This window comes from Tenebrio molitor, chromosome 1 (assembly GCF_963966145.1).
Source record: "Tenebrio molitor chromosome 1, icTenMoli1.1, whole genome shotgun sequence".
Taxonomy (NCBI): Eukaryota; Metazoa; Arthropoda; class Insecta; order Coleoptera; family Tenebrionidae; genus Tenebrio; species Tenebrio molitor.
In genome coordinates, this window is record NC_091046.1 from 309747 (window position 1) to 330999 (window position 21253).

Here is a 21253-nt window from a genome sequence, read left to right on the forward strand (position 1 = left end):
ACATACCGTGTAATTCTAGTTTTGACGCAGTAGCACCTACGCCTCGGCAAAAAACGATTACGAATTTATTACTGGAGAGAACATTATTTTCATAGCATTAAATTGAATTATATTTAGCAAACAATGGAGCGTATTGTATTTCGAAATTTGTGCATTTTCTGATTATATCAAAAAAACTGGAATATTACAACATTCCAAAGTTGGTGTACCGTCAACTATTGTTGTTTACCGATTTTTTTTGTTCACTCATGTTTTGCTTTCGCAGAGGATGACAACGGTTGGGTGTTCAATTCTTACACAAATTAGTGTCACCAGAGGTATTATGTATTTGTATCGAGTTGGTTACGTCGTTCTATATTTCAATTAACCAATCAAGAGCAACTAATAATTAATTACGAATAGTTTGTTTGATTGGTTATCAGCCTGGGGAAACAATTTGTTATAAATTATAGTCAGGTTCAGTTATGTCGCAATGTCGGTCGTGCCCGATTCGTAACAATAGCTGGAAAATTTGTCGGTGGACATTTTGTTTCGTGCTTTTTGAAATTACGCAAGCTTTTGTTAAAAATATTATTGATTATGGTTAAAAAAAATTAGGACAGGTATTAGAGTGAAACGTTTTTTTTTTTACAAAACCATTAATTATGGTTGAATAACATCGTTGTGTCATGCTCGTCTTTAACAACCTTTTTTCCGCAAATAATAAATAAATAATAATTAATGCTTCATTGTTTGTTGATCCCTTATTAGTGCAAATCTTGATTGATTACTTTTTATTGTGGAATTAATGAGCAAAACTTCACTAAATACGAACAGAAAAAAATATGCTGGGTGTTATTATAGATTTGAAAAATGTTTTAATGGAACACTTTAAAGACTTTCATGGCCGTTCGAAAATTACAGATTGTTGTATAGACATTCCCATAGGTAATTAGAGTTTTATGTTAGCAATTCTTAATAGCCAGTTATGGAAACTACATTATTTTAATTTTATTACAAAAGTGGAATTATTGTGTTTTTGTCATTAAATTTGAATTATGTATTTACTTCATTAAATTAAAATCTAAAAAAAATGTTCGTCTTCGAACACATTTTTGTCGAGTCGTGGAGAATTCTTACTTGATGGGATTTCGTGTCATAAAATGGCGGCGGCGCGAGCTCGGGTGTTTAACTGCACAAGTTATTTTATACGGACGTTAAAACAGGTAGTAACCTAACACTTGAACTATATTTGCAGATTGACAAAGGCCACCAAAGTGGCGAGGTAAATTAATGATGTCGCAATGGGTGGTCTTCATACTCTGCCTTCGCTGCTTTCCTCCTGTCGTTCCACTGCCACAATCAACCCTACCGTAGTATGCCTATTTTACTTTTCGAAAACTTACTCGTAGATAATTGATTTACACATTTCTCCACTCTTTTGTGCCATAATCTCGAAATAGTAGTTTATTTGACGAATTCTTGTGTAAATTGGATTTATAAAAGTAGACGTAAAGATAGCAAGCAGTAAATTTGTTTTTTTCTAGAAGACATACCAAAGAACCGACTTAACAGATTACCAACACAAATATCGAACATGCAAAATGTACACAAAAAAAAGTTTAACCTAACACCAGAGCACAATGTTTCATCATAGGTTAAGTAATGTCTTAATAAATAGTTCAGCAGTCGTTCATTAAGTATTTTTCATTTCAAAAGGGTTGATAGAAATTGTAATCCTGGCAGTTAATAAAAGTTTATATCGAAATTCTTTACGTATTTTCTTCCAAGACCAAAGCGTTACCTACATCTAATTTTTATTAGTTTGTTGAAATTGTATATGTATCTAGTAAAGAAAAATCGGGTGATTTGTGATTAGTAACCATGGGTAGAGACCATTATCAAAAATTTTGTATGATGAAAGTCTTTTCGTTTCCGATATAAAATATCTAAAATACATACAGGTGTCCCAGAGTTGCGAAAGTCTTAGCTTGGACACGCTGTATATACCGCAATATTTTCCGAATATGCAGTAAAAACGTAGCTATCATCTGAAAAAAGGAAAAGTTGATATCTTTAATAGCAAACAAGTTATGGAGCTTTTTCGCAACTCCGGGACAGCCTGTATGTAACTCATATGTACCTATGTATTTTTGTCATAGGACCAATAAATTAGGAGATATTTAGTGGAAACTAATTTTTGATGCATATCGTGTATGATGCGCTTCATTTACGATATGTACAGCGTGCAAATTTTAACTGGAATAAAATTTGTAACTTGAACATTGGCGATTTTTGTACAAATGGTTTTTGTATATCTTCTCCTGGAGGTGCACAACCACCTTTAACTTTTTTTTCAAATATAACGGGACGTCAAGTGACAACGCACTATTTGTTTCTTAAACATTTTCAAAGCCTACATACTAAAAAAATATAAAAACCAATTTTATAAGTTGAACACGTTAGAGGTTTTGAAAAAAATTACGATAAGATGGGAAATGTACGAGATTTCACATCTTATCGTAACTTTTTTCAAAATCCTTGACTGCCTTATCCCATCTTGGTAAAGAAATGCGTAAAGAGAACAGCATCCGGATTTACTACTCATTAGTCAAAGTACCATAAGCAAGATTGAGGCACAATACTGGAGAACTTGGGTCATGTAAGGGTTGTGCCTAGACAGCGAGAACCCAGTGTTGGAGAGGATAGTAGGCTGAACGTATCAGTAACTCTTTGAGAAAATTCGGTGACTCCAGCCCGGCAACTGGCCCTTGACAACGATATCAGTCTACGATATCAACTACGGTCTTGAGAATCTGCAAAGCTGCATCCTTATAAAACGCAGTTGGTCCACGAATTAGCTGAGGATACCCGGACCGCCGAATCCAATTTTGCGAGCAAATGATGAACCTGATCGACAATAACCAGATGCCATTAGCATCCATAGTTTTTTCAGACGTAAGTACTTTCATCTTACGTGCTGAAGTTTATCGCCAATATTGGGGCGTTATTGTTATTGGGCTGACCATAACCCTCATTGGATGCGAGAAAATCGTACTCAGTTCCCGCAAAAATGAATGTATGGATTGGGATAATAAGTGATCGAATATTGGAGTCAGTATTTTTGGATGGTAATCTCGATGGAGCAACATATCTTACGTTATCTCATGCCAGCATTAGCGGTCTTATTTCAAAATCCGTTAGATCCAGATTTACCCAATGAAAGAAGCCATATTTGCAAATTAATTCTTCAGTTTTACATTAAAAACTTGAGACCATTTATAACATGTAATTTGGTTTTTGTCTCTATCTTGCCTGGTTCCAAAGTTAAGAGAGGGGATACATATCGTAATTGCACGACAAAAACTGGCAAAAATACAGATATTTACTATTTATAATTTTAGCAGTTCTAGGAGTGCGAATGATAGACTTGATCTTTCGCCGAATTATGTTTTTTTGTCGTTGTATGCTTTAAAAAGATTGCAGTAGATATGTGCAGAAAATGTTATACTGTAACACGACCAAAGTCCTTTGCTTGAAGAATCCAACATGTTGTTTTCCCTCATCAAATCATTTTATAAATAGCAATCACTAACCAACGGCTATGTGATTCCTTGTCTAAAGCCTGTTCTGCAGGTCAACACACCAATATATGCGGTGTGACGTAACCGTACTATTGACCGTACTATTTTGATACTATTAGTATCAAAACTAAAGTATTGTCAATCAAATTGCTTCAAACACGTACAAAATCTTCAAGACTGGTAGCGGAAAACGGGGTCCTTTTATTTCTATTTTCTGTTGGGTATTAATTTTTTGACTAATTTTTAGCCGTTAAAAATAAAATAAGTGAACAAAGTACATCTAGTTGAAGAATTGGTCTGTTGGGGTTCAGTCTATATTGATTTTTTATTTTACTCAACTCGTACATTACGAAGCCTGCAATTATTATACAGGGTTATGATAAAATAACGCACAAAATTCATAAAACGCGCAGTATTAATTTTTGAAAAAAAAAAATCCAAAATAAGCAAATTAATAAAGAACGAAATAAACTTGATTTTAATAATAACTAATGAATAAATTAAACAACACTTTGAAGCAAGAATTTACTGTAAAAACTGTTTGACGTGTTTTTGCATTTTTTTCAAAAATTAGTATCTACTGTACGTTTTCTGAATTTTGTGCGTTATTTTATCATAACCCTGTAGTTTTTCGTGATACGACTAGTATAATTTTTTTATTTAATTTATTAGTTCATCCGCTGGCTGAGAGAACTTTCATTTGGCCTTAATTGAAGATGAATAGTTCGCAAATAAAATAAGATCGAGGCAAATTTTTCTCTTTAGTTTTCTTTCGTTTTAACGTATTACTTCCTGACAAGGTCATTAAGAATACATTACAGTCTATTGTTAATTATACAGTGTTGCAGATATTTCAAAAACTGACTAGTTTCTGTTTTGTTTGTTTTTTTTTAATTACATAAATCGTAAAGGATAATATTTTTTAACCGTACTTTATAAAGGCAAGTAATTTTCACGTGGTGATATTGAAACCGTAAAGTGATATGCACTTCTATCTTTTTCGATTTCTATCAGTCTTGTTAATACTGACTGATGACAATTCCACTCAGAAAATTTGAACCAATCAGATTGTAGTATTTTGAATCATTGGACCAATTAGGAACGAATTACATCGAATTTAGTATGGTCCTCGAATTATTATTAACACGAAAGCTCTCCTAGGTAACAACGAGTGTCACCTTGACAGTACATATTAATTTCCCGACACCGAAGGTGGAGAAAAATTATGTATGTCAAAGTGACACGAGTGGTTACCTTTTGTGAACTTGAGTGTTAAAACAGATCATTTCAAGAGCTAGAGTCTAATTCGGTTGATTATTTCATGAATTAAATAGTACCATTTGACAGCAGTATTTATTTTATTACTTTAGCAATAGGATTGAAAACATCTGAGAAACCTACTTGACGAATGAATTATCGAATTATCACTATAATCCAAAAAATAAAGCCTTACGATTGGTCGAAAAAGATGATGAATGAAATAATCGCTGTAATTTTCTCCTCCTTTCCCGAATTATCATCATAAGTACCGAGTGACTATAAATGATTGAAAATTATTTTGTTATGTTGGTAACACATTTGAAATCTTTAGTTGGCGACATCGTTGGCATGACACACGTAATTTTTAAAATTGAAACAAACGTCAAAAAAATCTAAATCGACAATGTACTTCGTGACTTAACCTAACCTAAATAGAAATGACTGACAGATAATGCACGACAAGACTTGCACTACCAACTGCATCAGTGTTGCCAATCCACTATTTTCTTTCAATCATTTATAGTCACTCGGTAATACAACCAGTGTATTCGGCATGACAATTTCACGAAAGAAAATTTAATTTTCAAAATTTACACAATTTTTTAGTTTATACGTAGTCTTATGACTCTCAAAGCGTTAGTTAACTTAGCAAACAAAAAAAGATTTACTGTAGGTCAAAAATGAGTTTATCAAAAAGGAAGAGAGGAATATACGAGTATGATAATTCTGGGAAGGAGGAGAGAATTACAGCGATAATTCGAGGGACAAATATATTGCCGGAAATTTTTTCGAGCAGTTCTAACACACGAGTGTTTGTAGGAAGAAAATTACACGAGGGCGCTAGCCTGAGGGTAATTTGGAGCGACAAACACGAGTGTTGGACTGCAAGAAAAAATTTCTTGCGATATATATCTGTCCCGAGGCATATTCGGAAGAGAATCGCCCGAAAAAACTTTTCCCTAGGTAAATTATATTGTGATTGGTTGCTATTCAAACAATTCGGAGTTTTTATTTGTCAATGTAAATCATGTGACATTTGAGGGCGATTCTCGGTGTAATTCCTTCCTAATTGGTCCAATGATTCAAAATACTACAATCTGATTGGTGGAAATTTTCTGAGTGAAATTGCCGCTGTAATTCTCTCTTCCTTCCCCGAATTATCATATAATTATGTAGGTATTCCTCTCTTCCTTTTTTATAAACTCATTTTTGACCCACAGCAACATTTTTGTTATTTGCTGACAGTTAACTAACGCTTTGAGAGTCATACCTAAGATTACGTATAAAAATTGTGTTAAATTTGAAAATGAAATTTTCTTTCGTGAAATTGTCATGCCGAATGTACGAAATTGCGGAAAATTTTCTCCTCATTTTATTTGTATGTATGTATTTGTTTCTTAAACAATTGTCGAAACAAATACATACTCGAAAATTTCCGGCAATTTCGTACCCACTTGTATTACAACTTATGAAAATTTTCAAAAGAGTGTCTCGTTTTATTAATAGAATTTACATTAACGTAACGTAATATGTATAAATATGTACATAATTATATCTTTGCATGCTCTGCATGTCCTCTTCTATTTAAGGAAATGTCTTTTACCAACCATATCGCAAGCTCGAGATGTATCAACAGTTCACTGGGAATTTTAAAGTCTTGTACGCCTTTTACGGATTTGAGTCTCTGAGATTTGTTACTTTTGGATTTTGAGGAATTTTAATTGGCTGTTTCGGTAGCAAGGGTCCGTTAAAATCCGTCCAATCTCAGCTAGATCGTAAATCATCTTGTATGCAAAACGATAGTAAGAAAACGAAACGACTTGGTATTTTATTAATGAAACAATCTGCAAAAACATATTACTTAATTGCCTTGGTGATTCAGCTATTTTTGTACCGCTCTTGTAAATTAACGTGATGGACATTGGTTTACAAACAAAAAGTTTGTTAACGATTGCGAACTAGTTTCCTCTGTCTTTTCAAAATTAATTAACGTTGTGAAATTGTTTCGACAGACTATAAATAATCACAATCTGTTTCTGTCGCGATACTTTTTTAGAAGTACCATTGTTGGTCCAAATTCTTTCCTGAAATGAATCAAAACAGCAGACCGTATTTTTTTATCGTTCTTGAATTTTCCTCTAGTAGATTCGATTTAAAATATTTGGAAAACAGGTAGATTCGCACTATGGGAGGGCTTTAAGTTGGATGACTGAAAATAATTTTAATTTCAAGTGTGTTTTTTTCTGTGTGCACTTAAAACTGTTTTTTTTTTCTAGTTTTGCCGATTTTTGAGCGATCCTAAAAACCACCAATATGTACGACACATGTCACATTTTAAAAGCTTCAAATCGTTAATTATTATTTACTAACAGATCTAAAGAACAACGACAATAATTTGTTCGGATTATATCAATTCTTTGATTTAACGTTATGCTTAAAATCCATCGTGATTAAAGACTACAAATCAACCCACTTCCGTGTAAATACAATTGTGAGGCATCACAATCCCAACATTGTTACGATAACATAAAGAAAGCACAAGTCTTGCGACGTGGCGTGTTGATCGATCAGCTCTAAGGAGTAATCTACGCTCATTTATTAATTTAGATTTATCACAGTCACAGTTTTGTGCAGACGCATATTTAACCTCCCATGTAACAAATCATGAAGAGGGAAAAAATCTAAATACAAATATTGTGATGCTAACAACTGGTTCCTCGGATTCGCAATGCACTCGCTCGTTTTCTTACTGTCTTTTATAACTGTTCATGCTCCGTTCTCGAGATTGCTTCTTGAATCTTGCTCCAACGAAATATGTTACATTACCAATGCGAATGCGTTTTTGATGGCAGTTTTTATCATTAAAAGTCTGAAACGATAGATAATAATAGGTAATTGATAAAGGGTTAATATTTAAACAGCCATTCGGAAACAGGAAGAATTTGTCTGTTAATTTTTCATTTTATGTTGAACAAATGTGTTCAGTGACGAAGCGCGAGTAGAAGAACCGTTTCGCCACCAGAAAAAACTGGTTTGGGAACCGTGCCTGAAATTATGCAATATAATAATTGGTTCCCTAAATGCCGGATATTCACTTGGAGCAACAAGAGCATTCAAAATGCGAAGATTACGATGGTCGTAAACTTCAAAAATGGTAATTAAATTTCGGAAGGATGCTCAATATTTTTCTGTGTCGTTTATTATCATAGTTGATTGGTAAATAACTGGTCACTCTGAACCCTCCTTATTTCTTTAGTGGTCCTTAAGTTCAATACTTATATTTCGTGTATTATTTGTTGAAAAAGTTGTCAGAAAATTATGATCAACTTCACAAAGAATGTTGTTGTTCCCTAATTTGGTTCGAGTGCATTACTAGGAAGAATTATTATCTAATATCTCATACCTGTTCGAATCGACAGACCAAAGTTCGAATAAAGTAGGACACGGGCAATATCCGAAAGCGACCGTTCGAAATTAATTGTTGATGCCATTGTGCTTTTTTTGTAACCATTTGTTATATTCAATAAGGAAGAACGACGATTTTCCAGATTCGGCACAGAAGAGTTTCGCAAAAGTTCGAAGATTATGTATACAATCATGTCTAAACCTTTTTCCCGTCGATTTCATTGTGTGAAAGTTCATGTGTTTCGTAACGAGACCTAGTAGATACCGTAAATTTTTAGAAAAAAGAACAATGTTGCATGTTGTTAAACTCGTTACAAATTAGTGTGTACAAGACGAATTGGTTAATCGAGAAGAAGAATATATGTAAAACGAGAAACAAACAAAGAAATTCGGTAGATCAAGTATTTATCTCACGGAGAACTTTTTATGAAGGTGATGTCATACTCGTTTCAACTGGCGGTTTTGCTTCTTCACATCTATAACGTGAGGTCCATTTTGAGAAACTATTTATATGTCCATCTTTACATATTCAACAGATCGACTGATAGGTTTCAGTTGTCAAGACAATAGAAAAAACAAAGATCTTTCCTGCGATGGGGAATCCAGTGCCGCATAAATTTTACGGTTCTATGATAAATATGTTACGTTTTTATTAATTGCGGGTGCCTGAAAGAAATTTATTGCTGAATTTAAAATGTTTTGATTCAACTTTGTTGCAAGCGGACGAAGCGTGGGATGGATTCAGGAATGCTGTTTCTGTTTGAAGAGAAAATAAGGAGTTCGCTTGAGGGACAGTAGTTGTATTTTCTTTAACGTCTCTGTTTATTAAGATCCGTGACGAAACAAAAAGCGCACATGTGAAAAAATGTTTCGTTTCGCGTTTTCTGAAAAGCCAGTAAAGAAACGTCGTTTACTCGATCTCCTTTGGTATTCTTTTAAACGAACTTGTCTCAAGTGTTGATAATAATTAATGCGTCTTTCCTTATACGTCCGAAGCGTATACTGATCCAAGCTTTACAGATCGTAACACTTGGGACCAGTTGGACACCGTTGGTTGTCGACCTGGCCCAGACACCCGCACAACCGGTCCTCAGGTCATCCGCCATCACCACCACCACCGCCGCCGCCATCACCCATCAACGACTTGATGAATGGATGCGCCAAACAGTTCTGTAATGAATTAATGCAAAGCCACATAATGGCGATTAAAATGCGACGTCTAAAAACCACGACCGCTCGAAGAAAAATGCCGCAACTCTTGTAGAAATTCCAAAAAAAAAAGAGAAGGAATCGTGTTATGTTTATTATGCAAACTACCGTTAGAGGATTCACTGAATAATTGATACGTATCTGAAGTGATCCTCCAGACCTTTGATGATGCCAGACGAAATATAAGAAATTGTTTTATTTGAATTATTTTCTGGATCCCAATAAATCAATAAGAATGATTCAACAGCAATAAAAGCTTTGTTTTTATTGATTTTAGCAGTCACTGGTTCTAAGAGCATGCTGTGTTGGAATTCGCCAACTGTATAAGAGTATTGTGTTGAATATGTGGGTCTTTGAAAGTCACGGGAACTTTCTTACACGGAAATCTTAATATCGACGAGTAGATGTGAAACAAGGGACCAACGAAGACTGCTGTATCTATATCTAAAGAGAGCACGTTATGGGAAAAATCTCGATGAAGCACCTTGCTAAACTGGAACGGTTTCTCTTAAAATCGGCCAATTACTGTGCTTTGAAAATTTGTTTACTAGGATTACCCCGTTTTTTGTACCAAAAATTAAAAAAACATTTGAATTCTTTGAGCGTTATTCTTGTACCATACCTAATTGTTAAACATAACGAACAAGTGGGTGAAATATTTAATTCCGCTTTCCGGATTAATGTTGCAGAAAATGCGTGGGGGCTGAACCAGCGGGTGTCGATTGTTATCACTGGCGATATTTAACACATAATTAACCAAAAATTCTTAAATAAATACAAGTTTTTTCTATTGCAGAAACAGAACTAATGGCTTCGGAGGTTAACCGCCACACCACCACCCGGCCAAAAAGACCCCTCTGGCCGCTACAATGATGCCATCGCGTTCCACTCCAAATTTGCAACAGTCGAATCGCGACAAGAACCACCCAACTATCTACTCGTACCTCCACAACCAACCGGGTCTAAGTTTCTCGGGGAAAACACCACTTCGAGATGACGACTCACCGCCGCCTGCGCCGCCTGTCCGGGATTCATCTAGTCTTAAGTCGATCAAGTATGGCCCAGGACACGAGAAATTTCCATCGTGGCCAGTTCCTGCCGCCGCTGAAACACCGCAGGCACTCAAAGGACCTCCCAGCGGTGGTTCGCACAGGTCTAAGTCGTGGACCGATCATACCAATTACCCCAAGGAAAAGGTCGTAGCGTACACGCGACCTTACATGAAGAGACAACACTCTTCTTATACGCAACAAGTGAGTGATTAGTGCATTCATTAACCAGCTATTATTGATCATTGCTGCAGGTCGCCTGCGATAAAAAAAAACTAATGCATATTAATGGTATCTATCTATTATGTTTTTATAACGGATGACAGAATAAGAATAGGTTTCTAATTGTATGTTATTAAGAATTCTGTTTATATTTAAGAGGTCTTGAATTGGTGGGTCACTGCAAAAAGTGGATGAACAAAAATCAATTGTTTACTTTAAGCACTTAGTACTAGCTAAAGCAACCAGGTGAATTGAATGAATGAGTTCAGCAATATGTTTTTGCTATTTTTTACTTACAAAAACTCAAGAATTTACTTCAAACTTGAGTGGTAGTAAAAAAGTTTAATTACTCTTTATTGAAATTAACTAAATTGAAAGTGGTATTTTTCTACATGATTGTGTTAAAAGTCAAAAATAATTGTTGTAAAGTATCTTCTATTTTCTTTTGTACCTAATGTTTTCAAACATGTAATAAACACATTTTTTTGTTGCAGAAACTCAAAACTGTGATAGAACGTTGTGAAAGAATTCCACCAGAAATGTACGAATCTCGCTATGGCAAACACAACGAACGCTTGTATTTACCACACGTTGATCGTGACGGTAAACCTATAGGTGATACGGACTACATGGTGCCATCCCCTCCGGAAAGGGATATCCCCAACAACAAACCCCAACTGACTCAAGCGGATCTAGAAGAGTACGCCAGGTCCTACCAGGAACCTGCTAATTGTGGCTATGACCCTTCACATCCTCACCTTACTAAATCCGGTTTGGAAGAATTTATGGAGTATACGCGCAACTATGAAGACTCTTTCTTCAGTACCACGGGAACTAAAAACGAATTTACTCACCTTCACCAAAAACAACTGTCTTACGCTCAGTCTGAAGGATATCACAGTTACGTGTCGAGTACAGACTCAACTTCGACTCCGTTCCTGGACAGACTGAGGAGGGATAGTGAAGCTGTAGTGAATAGAACGCATTCCACTTGGGACGATGCAGAACCGGAGCAAAGTACCAAGAGGGAGGGTAGAGACAGTGTAGTGACTACCAGTTCAGGTTCTGTGTCTTCTAGTGAAACTCTCAAATGGCACGGCTCGATGAGTGATGTATCAGTAGCTAGCAGTTCTTACACTCCACTTGCCAATTCTTCAAAACAGTTAATTGCTCACAGTGCTAGAGTGCAAACGCCGCAAAGACACCATTCGGAAAGTGTTTTATATATGGGTGGTGATAACTCGGACAGTTGGAAAGATAAAGAAAGTATAAATAATAATGCCAATAAGCTTAAGTTGTTCCCGGTTAATACTTATACTGTGCAAGATTCTGATCACAGTACTAGCATCAGCTGCAATAACACCAGGTACGTTTATTTCAAACACTTTTATGCGAGCAGTTGTTTGTAGACATTTTTTCCAGGTTGTCGACATCCTCAGTGAATTCTACTCTGTCAGTGGCGGATCGAATAAGTGAATTAGAAAAGCAACAAAAATATTCATACCTGGACCCAGATAAGAAACACAAAGTTCCTGATCCGACTCTGAAAGCCATACAGAAAAAAGCTCTCTTGTCATTTTATGAAAGACATCAAAATCCAAACAAGAACAACTCGTGGCGATCGGAGCCTCAGTTGGTTCAATCCCCAGAGACATCCACAGTACCGCAAGTACTTCCAAGAGTAAAAGTTCAGCTTCCATCCAGACGAGCGTCTTCAGCTTCAGATTACGTTTCTGGAAATAACCCCAACAGAAGTAGTTTGACTTTGAACCGCGAATCAAAGACTACAGAAAGTATAAACAAGACATCACCAAAGCATCAATACAGCAGCTCCTGTGGAAGTTTATCTACCGATTTGTTGGGACCGATTATCGTTGGTCCTTCAATTTCTGTTGACGATTGGATTCCGGACAGTCCTCCAGCTAGACCGCCGAAAAATCCTCATCTCAGAGCGGCATTTCCTGATTTGTTCAACCAAAGAGTGCCAAGTCCAGATCTTCCACCGCCATCACCACCGACGGTTCTTGAGGATGAAGTTTTTAACAACGACGATCCTCTACCACCACCCCCTCCAGAATGTGATGACTGGCAACAGCATTTTAGCGATCGTTTGAAAGAAAACACTACAGGTAGTCAGTTTCCTGCACCTCAAGTAAAAAAAAGCAAAGCTTCGATCAAGCAAACAGTAGGATTACCCGAACAAAATCGATACAATAGCGTTAGGTCATCGATCAGAACAAGACCTGCAGGTCACATAATCCAACAAGTCAGCAGTAAACCGTATCACGGATCGGCTGAAAAAGTTGTTTTGGGTTTCCCAAATCAGCAAACATACGCTGAAAGATCAAATACAAAGTACCCTGCAACGCAAAAGCTTGTTTTAAATGGTCACGTTGCGGTCAGTCAAAAAGTAATAAATGGATTGTCAGATCAGTACAGAGCAGAACCTTTAAGATCTACACAAAAAGAAAATTCTAATAGATCGCCGGATTTGAAAAAATCGCAGAGAGCGTCCATCGCTGAAGACGTTCCGCCTCCTTTGCAACCGAGACAAGCAAGAGTAAATCAGAGCATGAGAGGAAGAATTTCTCACGCACTCAGAAGTTCCCCACCAAAGGTTGAAAAAATGAGGGAAACAAGGTCTCAGTCTTTGTAAGTATATTTTTTTTGTTAATTTGGATAATAATTATGTCATCGTGAGCTATGAACCGATTTTTAGATCCTAATTATACAACGTGTCTCAGAAATAAGTACATTAATTTTAACTGGTAATAGAACTCGTTAAAAGCAACAATATAACGGGTGACTATTAAAATTTTCACTTGGAGTTGGCTTTGAACGAGTTTTTATTTTTTTTGTTATTTTAGACACACGCAAGAACGAACGACAAATGTCAGTCAGTACAATTGAAACATAACCAAATTAAGAGAAAAAACATTTATTGAAATGTCAAACTTGTCAGTGTCTAAGGTGCAACGGAAAACAAAGAATAATCCATAGCCAACCCTAAGTGAAAATTTTAATAGTCACCCGTTATTTTTTTCCTAAACCTTATATGTATGTATGTAGTTATCCAATTAAAAGTATTGAAAATTTTGGCACAAATTTCGTTACCCGCCTGTGGGGATTACTTGCTTCGCCGATGCCGATAAGCGAAGAACAAAAAACAAATGCAAGAAAACTTTCACTTGTTTCTTGCGAACTTAAGTACAGCGGCTAATTTTTGCGCCCGTTGCTGTAACCTATAATGATAAGAGTGGAAGAGAAAAAAGAGAATCATATGGTAGATATTAAATGAACACAATTTTAATAATAAATATTTTAAACTGACTCTAATGAATCGCCCATACTCAAATAATAACAAAATGTCTCCTGAAATTGGTGTATTAATCCGTAAAAATTCTCATGAAGTAATTAAATTAGAGTACTCACTAGTTAGTAATCACTAACCATTACAAGAAGTGTTCAAAGTGACCGCCGTTATTGTCAATACAATAATGAAGGCGCCGACGAAATGATTCTTCCACTCTTTCCAACATTCCTCTGTTATTGCGAATTGTTGTGGCAGCATTTTCCACCCGTTTTCTTAAAACTTCAATTGTGTAAGTTGTGATCGAGTATACCAAGTCCTTCATGTACCCCCACAAAAAGTAGGACGGAAATTCTCTACACTCGAGGAGCACTCGCAACGCTTCACCATAGACCATCACAATATCTATGTATTCACTACTCGAAAATAAACTCGCCATTTTCACAAAATTTTAGTTTAAATCACAGAATCAAGACGTAAACACCTGCCTTGTGTTGTCGGACAAAACTAACTGAAAACTACACCTCGGCCGCAGAGCGGAAAAACTGTATTCTAAAAACTCAATGTTTTGCTTTGATTTTACAAAAAGTATTTCACGGTCACTGTCATTGGGTCAAATAACTAGAAAATGTAAATAGACAGCTCGTTAATTTGTGGGAGGGAAAAATACTGAAATGAAAATTATATTTCGAAAAAATGATACATAAAAATTTTGTTGTTCTTGACGAGAACTGTCACTGGTTAAAATTAATGTACTTATTTCTGAGACACGTTGTATATTAACAATTTGCTAAATTGTTACTCACACATGGATGTCAGACTTGATACAAATACAAACAGAGTTTATGCTCTTGTCGCTTCAGATTAATTTTGTATCAATTAAATTTCGTCTGTACTGTTTGTTTGGTTGCCTAATTTGAATCATATTCAGCAACTCTTGTTTTTAATTAATTATTTCGGGAGGTATTATATTTGAATAAAAACCGCAACACCTAGCAGTTAAGCAATTTATTTCAATTTAACAGAAAACGTCCTTCAATGTAACAAAGAAATTATTAAAATTTCAACACTAAACCCTCACGTTATCTTGGTTTTAGCTAATACTTGTCAGTTATGCGATTACATTTTTGTCGAAAACATTATACATACACTGAGTTTTTTTTAAGACTGGCCATAGAGTTTTGCATGCTAATTTTTCAACCCCCTGTTAACATTTATTTTGTGAAAATTACAAAGCCTAATTCTGTTTTTAGAATAAACAGAAAATAATATTATCTAGTCATTTACTTCATTTTGTGATACCTAAATGGTTGTAATAGACAACAAAATATTATTTGCAAAAAGTAGTCTGAACATTAATATTTTACATTGAATAACGATGGATTCATTATTTATGTTATAACAAGGTTCTTTACTTCAATAAAAATTAAATGAAATGTGCCTCCGTGGCAGCCAAGCAATTACACAATCAATTACATATCAAAATTATAAATTTCAGGTGAAATTTTAGTCTACTGAAAATTTAAAATTGAATCAAACGGCATTTAAAAAACTTATTTTTGCTAGCTTATTCCTTGCTTCTGGTTATTAAATTGAAATCGTTTCAATACATTATCATATCCCAAAACTTTACTACAAAACTGGGTTGAATATTTTCATGAGGACAAAAGTTAACAGGGGGTTGAAAAATTAGCATGTAAAACCCTATGGCCACTCACTGTATAAGGGGGCTGGATTTTTTAGGGAAATTTCCAACCATGTAAATTTATTTGTTAAGACGTATCTTATTGTGAGAATACAGGGTGATTCATCTTTTACCGCCGGTGGTTAAAAATTATTATTTCGTTTTCATTATTTTGCAGACCTAATTTATTATTTATAAGACACATAATAACAAAAACATGAAATTTATAAGTTGATTGGGTAAAATTGTGGCATTTTCTCAATTATTAGTTGTTTAATTTATTCAGTCTTGTACTCTTGTGGCATATGCACATTATTGAAATAGACGCATTTTGATATACAAATTTATATTTGCTTCGTGATGTACGAGTACGACATAATGTCCCAATATCTTTACAATAAGATCTATTAGGGGATCTTTATTGCCACAGCAGTGGGTCCTTTACAACGCCATTCGTAAAATCGAACAAATTCGCCTAAGCAGGTCAGTTTTATCGGGTAGTCATTGTTAAAGAAGATTTGCAAGACCACAAGCCAAAGACTACCAATAAAAGCAGTTTTTCCATTAAAATCGATTTAATTCAAAAACTATCAAACTTTTTTCGAAACGAATTACAGATATTGATTTTATACGCCATTAGCGACATTCTGATGCAAAAATTTAAACATGAATTAAAAAAAAAAAAACGTTTTTTATAAATACATCATATCTGCTCATTAAAAAAAAAACAAAATAATAAATTATACCGGCCGAAAGTAAATTTTTCGACAAATCAGATCTGTAAATTTCATACATTTTTCTCAATTTTTAAGGGTCATTTTGCCACCGGCGGTTAAAAGATGAATCACCCTGTATATTTTAACTGTTGTGTTGTTAGAAAATTTCTATTTTCTATATTATTAACAATTTAATAACTATGTTGAAGTCAGGAGTAGGAAACCTAGAAAGAACATTACCACGAGCAAGACATTTTAACAGGTGACAAACTAAATAATGAGAAATATTTGAACGGCCACTACTAATTTGATGAATGGTATTTTTAATGAAAATTTAATTTTAAATAAGGATAGTGGCTCTGTTCTGGTGTGGTCAAGCTAAGCATTCTAAATTTTCAACTGTTATTTTAACCGTAAACTTTACAATTTTCATAAAATCGTAATTGGTGGACTTCGTCTTCACATGCACGGTTCTAGTCGGTTGGCCTACACATAGTTCACTAATAAAAACAATGACCATCGCAGTTATTCAGTAAGTTAACATTTCAGAATTTTAAAACTAATATTCACATTATTCCGAATGAATTGGAAGGCATTGCTATTTTTGTTGATATTCTTAACAAAATAAGAATTTACGTAAGAATTTTTTAATAATAGTATATTATGATACGAGTCTTATAAGAAGCATTTTATCGCACGCACGGTTTTAGGCCACGACGAGCTTGCGAGGAGTGCCCTAAAGGAGTAAAAGCGATAAAATGCCTTATAAATGAGATGTCATACAGTATTTTTCTATTTTGCCACTTTTTCAATGAAAAAAAAATAATTTAAAATTTAAAACCGTTAAAGTTGAAGGATTCCACCCAAGGTCACGTCTGCGGGCTGCCGCGACACCGCAGTATCCGTCAAAATTAAAAAATTAAATTTCACTATTTTTAGTATTATTATTATATCACGCCTTTTCCTATTACGATACGCAAAACAGTATCGTAATAGCATCAGTACGAACGCAAAGTAGAAAAAGTAAAATATGTAATAGAAAGATGCTAAATCGACGTTTTACAAAATCTTCTTGCTACAAAGTTCTTGTGGCATGTAACAACTGAAATTAAGCTAGTTCGATTTTAGTTCAAATTGCGTGGATAAGTGATCTAGAATTTTTAGTTAATATGCTTTTCGAACGAATGAACCCACTTAATGAAATATATAGCGGGTGATTTTAAATTTAAATGAATGTGACTTTTTTTCATAGGTTGGTAATATTACTGTTGGTTATTCTGCTTTTTTAATGTGATAGTTGACATAAACATAGGCGTCCTCGCCTATTTGACACAATTTATTAATACATAAAATGTCAAAATGACGTACCTACGCCAATGTGTTGATTAAGGTATCAAGTTTGCCAAAATAATTTATGAAAAATGTTCCCAACTTAAGAAAAAAAGTCACAATCATTTAAAATCACCTGGTACCTGTAACATTTTAAATTTATTTAGTGTTTAAGAATACGTGGGAGGATTGGGGCAATTATTTTGCTTTCCAAGAAAAATTGTGGAATTCCCAATTCATTTTTGCCTAGTTTATAATCTGTTCACGTTGGAATGAACATCAGTAGTGCAAATGGCACACATTTGGCATTACCTTTCATATGATGAGTTGTCATAGTAACAGGTCAGTCATTTGCACCACTGATGTTCATTCCAACGTGAACAGATATTATTTTGTATGATTTATGCAAATTAGTATGTTTCTTTACCGAGTCATGCAGATTAAACAAAATCCCGAATTCTCATTAAAGAGCATCGGTGTTTTTTGATGTTTGATTGTTGCGAAACGAAGAGGAAACGACTATTTTTATTGAGACCGTCAGACGATAAAATTAATCAGACCGTGGCCAAATTGTCGTCAATCAGTAATTATAATTATCGTACATATCTTTGCAAGAGGAAGGAAGTACGCCGCTTTTGGAGAATAGTTCTAATTCTTTGTCTTGCGTTTCTTTGTCTTCCGTACCTACCTATTTGCTTCCCATCGTTCTTTCTTTCTCTTTCTTCGATATCGGTCGTACCATCCGACAGACATTGTAAATGCAGATTACCACGTAAATACTCATTAACTCCATCGAGGATGGATACCACCATGATTACCTACCGAAATAGACGTGCGTTTCCTTCGTGAAGGTCGTCAAATTAAAATTTAAATGAGGAGATTACGTGCCACATGTTTTTCGTGGTCGATTTGTTGCAATAATGACTATACAACAGAATGAAGGCATCCTTGTCTCGGATTGTGAGGTTCAATTTAACTTTTATAGCATACAGCCAGACGAAAATTTTGTGGAATTGTAGGTTTTTTCTTTCATATATGTATTTGAGACTGTGACAGCTTTTGGCTCACTTCCACCCGGTGTTTGTGTTTGTGGTCAATGCCAGATGCACTACTGAAGATGCAGCTGCTATCGTCAATGGTGGTAACGCTGAACTTCACCACCAAATCACAATTTTTCTATTCGGTTAAGTTAATTGTGTATATCGGACGAAGGGGGAAATAAATGCAAATCAAGATGCAACATTAGCTGATCTCAATTTGTTTCTAATTACGGTTTGTGTTGAAAAAAGAAAACGGATAATATATTTTTTCTGCCTTACACTATTTTCATTGTGTCGGCCTCGTGTGTCCTTCATTTACAGTATATTGCGTGCTTTTGATGACAAAAGTGATAGTTCACTGGAAGAAATTTAATTGCGCTTAGCGAACTCACAGAAAGTCAATTTGACTTGTCAAACTCTCTACTTTTTTATCGTAAGTGGACAAAAATTAAGAATTTGTTTATAAATAAAATTTAATTCCAACGGACAATAGACTACAGTGGCAAGCAAAAAAAGTGAAACATCAAATTCAAAGTGAGGTTAGGACCATGTATTGGTTATTAGTTCACGCCAAACGTGATGAGCATGACAATGACTTTGATGTTTCACTTTTTTTGCTCGCAATAGTACAGTTGCGGCCAAATAAAACTGGGCAGCAATTTTTTCTATTGTAAATCGGAATTAAATATTAAATCACCTAAAAATTATCTCCTAGGAGATAACATAAAAAACTATTTTTCAAATTGACATCATCCGTCACTGTTATGTTGTGCCACAGGTATGGGTATCTGGTTACCAGAGAAATTTTCATTTTAAAAGCCTGAATTACCAAAATTTATAAAAATGACATAAACCGTCAATTTAGTGGTCGCTTTTATTTGACCGCAACTATACATACTGAAAAATGTCAACTAATATCGACGAGTAAGCATATGAGCAAATTTGGAACGTACGAACGTACCACTAATGGTTAAACGGACACTCCATTAAAAAACGAGAAAGCTGTTGAAGACAAATTTTCTGCAGATCACATTGAAATTTACTTTCAATCTCAAACGTATCAACATAACTTTGCAATTTATTGTAACATCGACTAATTTATAGACAGTTCTAAGTTACGAGTATATCAAGATAAGAAGAAATAATCAGTTAGTTGAAGTTATAAACGTTAACATGTTTGCAAATACTTCTAGAGTTATTATTTTAATTACGATACCGTTATGACTTTGACAAGGACGAAGAAACAGCAATAGTGGCTTTGATAATAAATTTATGTATTATACTAGTGGTGCGTAATCCCTGTTTCCTTATCTGAATTTCATCAACACGATGGGAAAGAAAAGTCGTATACAATTTCCGCCTGCAGAAGAAACGTTCACAACTTATATTGGTACATCTACAGATCTTCGCTTTTTTCATTCGTTTCGTTTAGTATCAGTTTATTGGACTACCTAACCGTTATTTAAATTTCGCAAGGGAACCAAGCGGGAAATCAGGGAATACAATACAAATTGACCGTCAAGTTTTCACAGTGTGGTCGTATCCACAAAGATTGGCCACTAAGAAATCGTCAACCTTGATAGGATAGTAGACTGTGCCGTGGCAGTATTTTTTGTTCGCATTTCATTCTATCGAGCGGTTGTCATTGTCGAGGGCAAGAAATAATAATCTATATGTGTAATAAAGTAGATAAACAAGAAATACGATCGCACGATCAGATGTTTTTAAGGTTTTTCATCAAACGTTAGATTGAAGAGAAAAAGAAAATCACATTATGTATTAAATTGCGGTCTCTAATGCTGCTGGTATATTTAAATGTCCTTGTTAAACGCCGTCATCTATATAGCATAACGATTAAACGGCAGATATGTTTGAAATAATTTCAGGTCGAATCAGAACGATATCCAACCCCTATAATTACGGTGCAAGAAAAATGAAACGGTAAGAAAAATCGATCGCCGCTGCATATACAATTATTCTAATCTGCACCTGCACGAAGACTAAATCAACGATTGTACGAGTAATTATTATTGGATATTTCATCCACTGCTGCCGCCGATTAACAGATTAATGAATTTCAAATTATAATCATAATTTGTAATGGTTCCGTGAGGGATGATAAACTACTTTGAACTAGTGGTCGCCCAGCGGTCGAAATTCGACCGTTATTCATAAAAAAATTAAGTTTGAACTATTGAGGGTTTTTTTTGTCAAAGAGTAAACGAGTACCTCTATAATCGTTGCATATAATTTTTTGGAATTTTGTTCTATTACGTCAGCTGCGAGCGTGTACAATAGTATATATATTACATTACGAAAGTAGTAAAGAGCATATTACGTACAAGTGGATGAATTGCATACGAGCAACGAAGGAGCGAGTAATGTAAATCCATGTGTACGTAATCTCGTTACTACTCGAGTAAGGTACTATACTTTTTCTACGACCTGTACTAGACTTTTTCTACG

At 34.9% G+C, this 21253-nt stretch overlaps 1 protein-coding gene across 1 annotated transcript in view; it reads left to right on the plus strand.

Moving 5' to 3' along the window:
- Shrm (Shroom) overlaps positions 1 to 21253 on the plus strand; it is a 71832-nt gene that overhangs the window by 32544 nt on the left and 18035 nt on the right. Inside the window, exons 2-4 of the mRNA XM_069052026.1 lie at positions 10234 to 10690; positions 11203 to 12074; positions 12131 to 13360. Of these exons, the coding sequence (XP_068908127.1) occupies positions 10307 to 10690; positions 11203 to 12074; positions 12131 to 13360 (2486 nt within the window). The 5' untranslated portion in view covers positions 10234 to 10306. The remainder of the gene's footprint in view (positions 1 to 10233; positions 10691 to 11202; positions 12075 to 12130; positions 13361 to 21253) is intronic.